This window comes from Coenobita brevimanus, chromosome 104 (assembly GCF_032717465.1).
Source record: "Coenobita brevimanus isolate Jiangsu-jjx chromosome 104, ASM3271746v2, whole genome shotgun sequence".
Taxonomy (NCBI): Eukaryota; Metazoa; Arthropoda; class Malacostraca; order Decapoda; family Coenobitidae; genus Coenobita; species Coenobita brevimanus.
The window spans coordinates 18,337,960-18,344,263 of NC_137057.1; the positions used below are offsets into that span (position 1 = coordinate 18,337,960).

Genomic DNA, 6,304 nt, shown 5'->3' on the forward strand with positions numbered 1-6,304 from the left:
AGACTGACGAAGAGAGTGTATGTGAGTGAGGTGGAGAGGGAGGGGGAGGCCAAGGATGAGATGGAGCGTTGTGGTGTGGATGTGGATGTGATAGGAAGCGTTAGGAGAAACACACTGAGGTGGTTTGGCCATGTGGAGAGGATGGAGAGTGAGAGACTGACGTGGAGAGTGTATGTGAGTGAGGTGGAGAGGGGGAGAAGGAGGGGGAGGCCAAGGATGAGATGGAGCGTTGTGGTGTGGATGTGGATGTGATAGGAAGCGTTAGGAGGAACACACTGAGGTGGTTTGGCCATGTGGAGAGGATGGAGAGTGAGAGACTGACGAGGAGAGTGTATGTGAGTGAGGTGAAGGGGGAGAGAGGGAGGGGGAGGCCAAGGATGAGATGGAGGGATGGAGTGGAGAGGTATATGCGAGAGGGGGGGTGTATATTGGGCAGTGACATGGCGGAGGACAGGGCGACATGGAGGCGATTTGTGTGTGGCCACCCCGTATGGAATTAAGGCGTCTGGCCATAGATAGATAGATTTTTGCAGAAAAATGTCAGGTCTTATTACAAATGGTCATCTTTATTGGAAAATGTGTCAGTCGTATTGCAAATCCTTATCATTCATTATTGTTCCATATTGTTCATTATTGTTCCGTATTGTTCATTATTGTTCCGTATTGTTCATTATTGTTCCGTATTGTTCATTATTGTTCCGTATTGTTCATTATTGTTCCGTATTGTTCATTATTGTTCCGTATTGTTCATTATTGTTCCGTATTGTTCATTATTGTTCCGTATTGTTCATTATTGTTCCGTATTGTTCATTTATTGTCCATAATTGTTCTTGCAAGATGTGTAAATCATATTGCAAATTATCATCCTTATTTTAAAAGTGTCAGTCTTATTGCAAAGCGTTTTTCTTATTGCAAAATACGTTAATCCTACTCACAAAAACCGTTATTTTTTTTTTTTGCATTTTTCATCATTCAAATAATTCAAATCTCACCCGTTTCATTTTTTTCAACGCTCCCTCAGGATTTTGAAAACGTAAGTATGGTTATGTTAATTTGTTGAGTGTAAAATGGATGTTGAGATGCCCTATGCTGAATAAATCGCTAAGGAAGAGGTGTTAAGAGACCTCCATGGGCCGTTAGAGTACGCCCGTTAGTGAAATTTGAATATTACACCTTAACGGTTTTTTTTTTTCGTTTAAATATCGAAACGAGGATATTGAGGTGTCCTGTACAGAATAAATCGCTAAAGAAAAGGTGTTAAGAGACCTCCCTTTCCCCTTAGAATGAACTTTGAGTATTACACCTTAACGTTTGTGTGTGTGTGTGTGTGTTAATATCGAGAAAAGGATGCTGATGTGTCCTGTACAGAATAAATCGCTAAGGAAGAGGTGTTAAGAGACCTCCATGGGCCGTTAGAGTACGCCCGTCAGTGAAATTTGAATGTTGCACCTTAACGTTCTTTTTCTTGTTTAAATATTGACATAGTTACACCATTAAAGATAGGATATGAGGGGTCCTGTACGGAATAAATCGCTAAGGAAGAGGTGTTAAGAGACCTCCCTTGCCCCTTGGAGTACGGTCTTTTAGTGGTCTTCCTCCCCGCCAGGCAAGGGACCGAACGGAGCGGTGTTTGGTCCTGCTGGTTGAGTTCGCCCTGGCACTGGCTTCGGTCCTGGACGCCATCAACAGAGAGAGCTTCCAGAATTTCAAACTGAGAGTCGGTGAGTGCAGTTACAGACCCCACAGACCATTTACAGACCCCACAGACCATTTACAGACCCCACAGACCATTTACAGACCCCACAGACCATTTACAGACCCCACAGACCATTTACAGACCCCACAGACCATTCACAGAGCTCACAGACCATTCACAGACCACACAGACCATTCACAGACCCCACAGACCATTCACAGACCATTTACAGACCATTTTCAGACGCCATTAACAAAGAGAGCTATCATATACTGATGTTTATGATATTTGGCTGCTACTACTACTACCACCACTACTACTACTACTACTACTACTACTTAGTGGTAATAATAATAATAATAATAATAACAATAGTAATAAGAAAAATAATACGGTAATAGTAGTAGTAGTAGTAGTAGTAATAATAATAATAATAATAATAAGAATAACTAATAAGAATAACTATTAGTAGACGTAGTAGCAGTAATAATAATAATAACAATAATAATAATAATAACAACAACAATACCGATAATAATGATAATAATAATAATAATTCCGATATTCAACTACTCCCAGACGATTTATCTCAGCGGTAAACCTTCCCCCTTGCAGGCCTGGCTCACGGCCCCGTCATCGCTGGTGTGGTAGGCGCGCAAAAACCACAGTACGATATTTGGGGAAACACTGTGAATGTGGCCTCGCGGATGGACTCCACGGGGGTCATGGGGAGAATACAGGTGAGGGAGGGAGAGAGAGAGGGAGGGAGGGAGAGAGAGAGAGAGGGAGGGAGGGAGAGAGAGAGAAGGGAGGGAGTAATGTTAAGAATTTGTGTGGTGAGTGCAAGGGTGTGGGGAGAATGTGTGTGTTTGCGTGTGTGTGTGTGTGTGAGAGAGGGAGAGGAGGGAATTATGTTAAGAATTTGTGTGGTGAGTGCAAGGGTGTGGGGAGAATTTGTGTGTTTGCGTGTGTGTGTGTGTGTGTGTGTGTGTGTGAGAGAGAGAGAGAGAGAGAGAGAGAGAGGTGGGAGAAGAGAGGGTATTATGTTTAGAAATGTGTGGTGAGTGCAAGGGTGTGGGGAGAATTTGTGTGTGTGTGTGTGTGTATGGAGGTAAAAGTGAGTGTGGGAAGATGTTTGAATGAATGGATGTGTGTGTGTGTGTGTGTGTGTGTGTGTGGGTGTGGGTGTGTATGGAGGTAAGAGTGAGTGTGGGAAGATGTTTGAATGAATGGATGTGTGTGTGTGTGTGTGTGTGTGTGTGTGTGTAGGTGTGTGGGTGTAAATTATCGATATATATTTACAACAGACAGGTGTATATCTCATTCAGCCATCCAGTATACTCTTCCAGCGATCACCAGACGATTTTGAGTGTATGGGAGTGTCACAGGTTTAATACACCACAACCCTTCAATGCCCAGGACAGTTCTAGTACTCTGTTGCATCTAATTTCAGACGATTTCTTTCATCTGACAGGGTAGAAGCTGAAAGTATTTATATATCCGTAATTCCTGTGCTTGTTCCTGCCTGGTAATGGAGGAGACGTGACCATCTTGAAGGGTTGATGACGATTACCAGAGACTGACGAGGAGAGTGTATGTGAGTGAGGTGGAGGGGGGAAGAGGGAGGGGGAGGCCAAGGATGAGACGAAGCGTTGTGGTGTGGATGTAGATGTGATAGGAAGCGTTAGGAGAAACACATTCGGGTGGTTATGTGGAGAGGATGGAGAGTGAGAGACTGATGAGGAGAGTGTATGTGAGTGAGGTGGAGGTAGGGAGACGGAGGGAGAGGAGGCCAAGGATGAGATGGAGGGATGGAGTGGAGAGGTATATAAGAGAGGGGGGGGTGTGAGCTGGGAGCAGGGTGATGAAATGGTGGGGGACAGGGCGACATGGAAGCGATTTGTTTGTGGCCACCCTTTATGGGATTAAGGCGTCTGGCAATAGATAGATAGGCAGATTTAATAAGGCTGGTCATAGGAGCCTGAGAGTGTTAATACCTTGCTAATTCCTGCCCTTCTCCCCGCCAGGTAACCGAAGAGACAGCCGCTATCCTGAAGGGGGCCGGCTGGAGGTGTGAGTGTCGAGGTCCCACGCCAATCAAGGGCAAGGGGACGCTGATCACCTACTTCGTCTGCACCCCGTACGATCCCCCTGCCTCGGAGCTGCGAACCACCACCTCATCCTATGCCCTGAGACCTGAGGAAGGGGCACTGCTTAGACAAACGGCCTCCAAGAATCTATCCACGCAGGGCACGTCGCTCGATCTGGCAGAAGGGAAGGGAATACCTGAATCCTACAGTGGGGAGAGCCAGTGGGAGGGTTCAGGTGCCTCTCCAACTGTAATCCAGGTTTCACCGGAGATAGTAAACCTTGGGGATCTGACTAACGAGGATGGGGTTACGCTGTCGAAGTCCTGCAGTGAAGAGAGCCAGTTGGAGAGCTCGAGTAGTTCACAGACTGTTATCCGAGTGAACCCAGAGGTATATCAGGCAGACGAGAAAGTGCTCCCCAATTCTTGCAGCGGTGAGGGGCAGTGGGACAGTTCCTCAAGTCCGCAGAAGCCTACTCGGGCGATTCCAGGTGCGACCCAAGCGGAAGAGAAAGGCCACAGGTCCTGGGGTGAAGACGGTCAGTGGGAGAGTTTCTACAGCAACCAGACTGTAATTCAAGTCACGCAGGGTAAAGGTGGAGAAACAGTTGGTTCTCCAGGATGCGAAGAGGAGCTGAAGGGGCGAGATGGAACGTCCGTAGTTGACAATACACCAGTAACTTCCAAAGGCTTGCCGACTTCTACCCAAGTCACAGGTAACAATACTCATGATGACAGCGAAAGATACCTCATGAATTCTTCTGATACCAAAGAAAGGGAGAACAGTGCTTCGGCAGAGAGTAGAAATGAAACGGTCGTAGTTGTGGAGTGTCATGAAAGTGGCGGTTGCAAAGACGATAGCGAGACGAGTGAAGGTGATGCTCTTGGTGAAAGTACGAAGGTAGACCATAGATATAATAGCAAAATGGAGGGTACATCACTTAACATCGAGAGCTGTGGTAATATTGGTGGTTCATACAAGAAATTACCTCCCCTTCCTCCACCAGCGTTCTCTACCAAAGATCTCGAAGAAAATGGCGTGAAAGAACGAGGGAATGGCAGCAAAAGAGAGAAATGTGAGTCAGAGAGAGAATTTGAAGGGAGTACCATGATAGAACAGAGAAGGGACTCTGAAAAAATGGAAAGAGGGAGAAGTGAAACCAGGAGAGATTTGGAAGGGAAGCTGATCAAACCTGTACCAAAGATGGGCGGGAAAATCATCAGACAAACCACCTTCGATCACAACACAGCAGCGAAACACAGACAAGGGAAGATGAAGCTCCCTCCCCAGTATGCAAGCGTGGATACAAGTCACGCATTAGGTGTTGCAGGCGTGTGGAAGGCCCACGCTCGGCCAGGTGCAGCCACGGTGGAACTTTCGGAGGAGAAACTCGCGTCAGCAGTGTGTGTTCATGAGACTGATGTAAATAATTCGCAGCTGCCATCGAAAGCCTCAGATGATAAGTCAATTCCTGTTCCTTCTCTGCCACATCAGGGTGAGAAAAACAGCAACAGGACAGATAGCTTTGTGGAAGACCCGCGCGAGGCTGTGAAAGACAGTGTGCGTGCCGTTTCAGATTTTACTCTAAGGAACCTTGAGAGTATTGGCGAGAGAGAGAGCCAGTGTAAAAGAAAACACGACACTGAGGAGAAGCCGATAGGAAAGTGCCACATTCTCGAAAATCCAGTGGTGGGATTACGCGACAGGGATGAGGGAGAACTGAGACAGGCAGAGGAGAGAGACAGGGTAGAAGCAGAGGACTTCGGCAAGCCAAGAAATGGATGCCTGGAGAAGGGAAGAGCAGACAGGACGCCCAAAATCAAACGGGGGAAGTCGGTCGACGTTTGTAGCAACCTGGAGAAGAAGTTTTTCGAAAGTACCCGCCGGACATCCGTGGTTAGCTATGTGAACGAGAGGGAGAATGAGGGAATCCTGTCGCCGGAAACCATAGCCACGAAGGCCCGGAATGACCGCTGCGATGCCAAAGTGAGTAAGAACAAAGCGGTGAATTTTACAAGCAGTGGACTGGCGAGGAAGAAGAATCAGGTGTTTGTGTGAGGCGATGAACCAAGACTCGCTGTGATTCGTGTCGTGCCCTCAGTCCGATGATGTATAATATTCCTCTTGATATCTCCAGACGGTTTTATTCATTTTCCGGGACTTGTTTCAAATTGGAGGAGGTAGGGATGTCTGTGGGAGCGTCTGGAGTGGCTCTGTCCGTCTGTCTCTCACGAGTGGTTTTCGGACGCGAGGTGTTTCACTCCCGTAGACTTTATGGAAGCCACATCACATCACACAACCTTGTCACACCACATAGCATAAAGTCACCCTCCCACACCACACCACACCACACCAAATCACCCTCTTACGCCTCACCACACCATACCAAATCATCCTTCCACACCACACCACACCAAATCACCCTCCCACACCACACCACACCAAATCACCCTTCCACACCACACCACACCAAATCACCCTTCCACACCACACCACACCAAATCACCCTGCCACACCA

At 47.1% G+C, this 6,304-nt stretch overlaps 1 protein-coding gene across 1 annotated transcript in view; it reads left to right on the plus strand.

Moving 5' to 3' along the window:
- Positions 1-5,844, plus strand: part of LOC145416036 (adenylate cyclase type 2-like) — a 72,064-nt gene extending 66,220 nt beyond the window's left edge. The window contains exons 17-19 of the mRNA XM_080285136.1: positions 1,607-1,721; positions 2,312-2,436; positions 3,724-5,844. Coding sequence (XP_080141262.1) covers positions 1,607-1,721; positions 2,312-2,436; positions 3,724-5,844 — 2,361 coding nt within the window. The remainder of the gene's footprint in view (positions 1-1,606; positions 1,722-2,311; positions 2,437-3,723) is intronic.
- Positions 5,845-6,304: the final 460 nt, after the last annotated feature.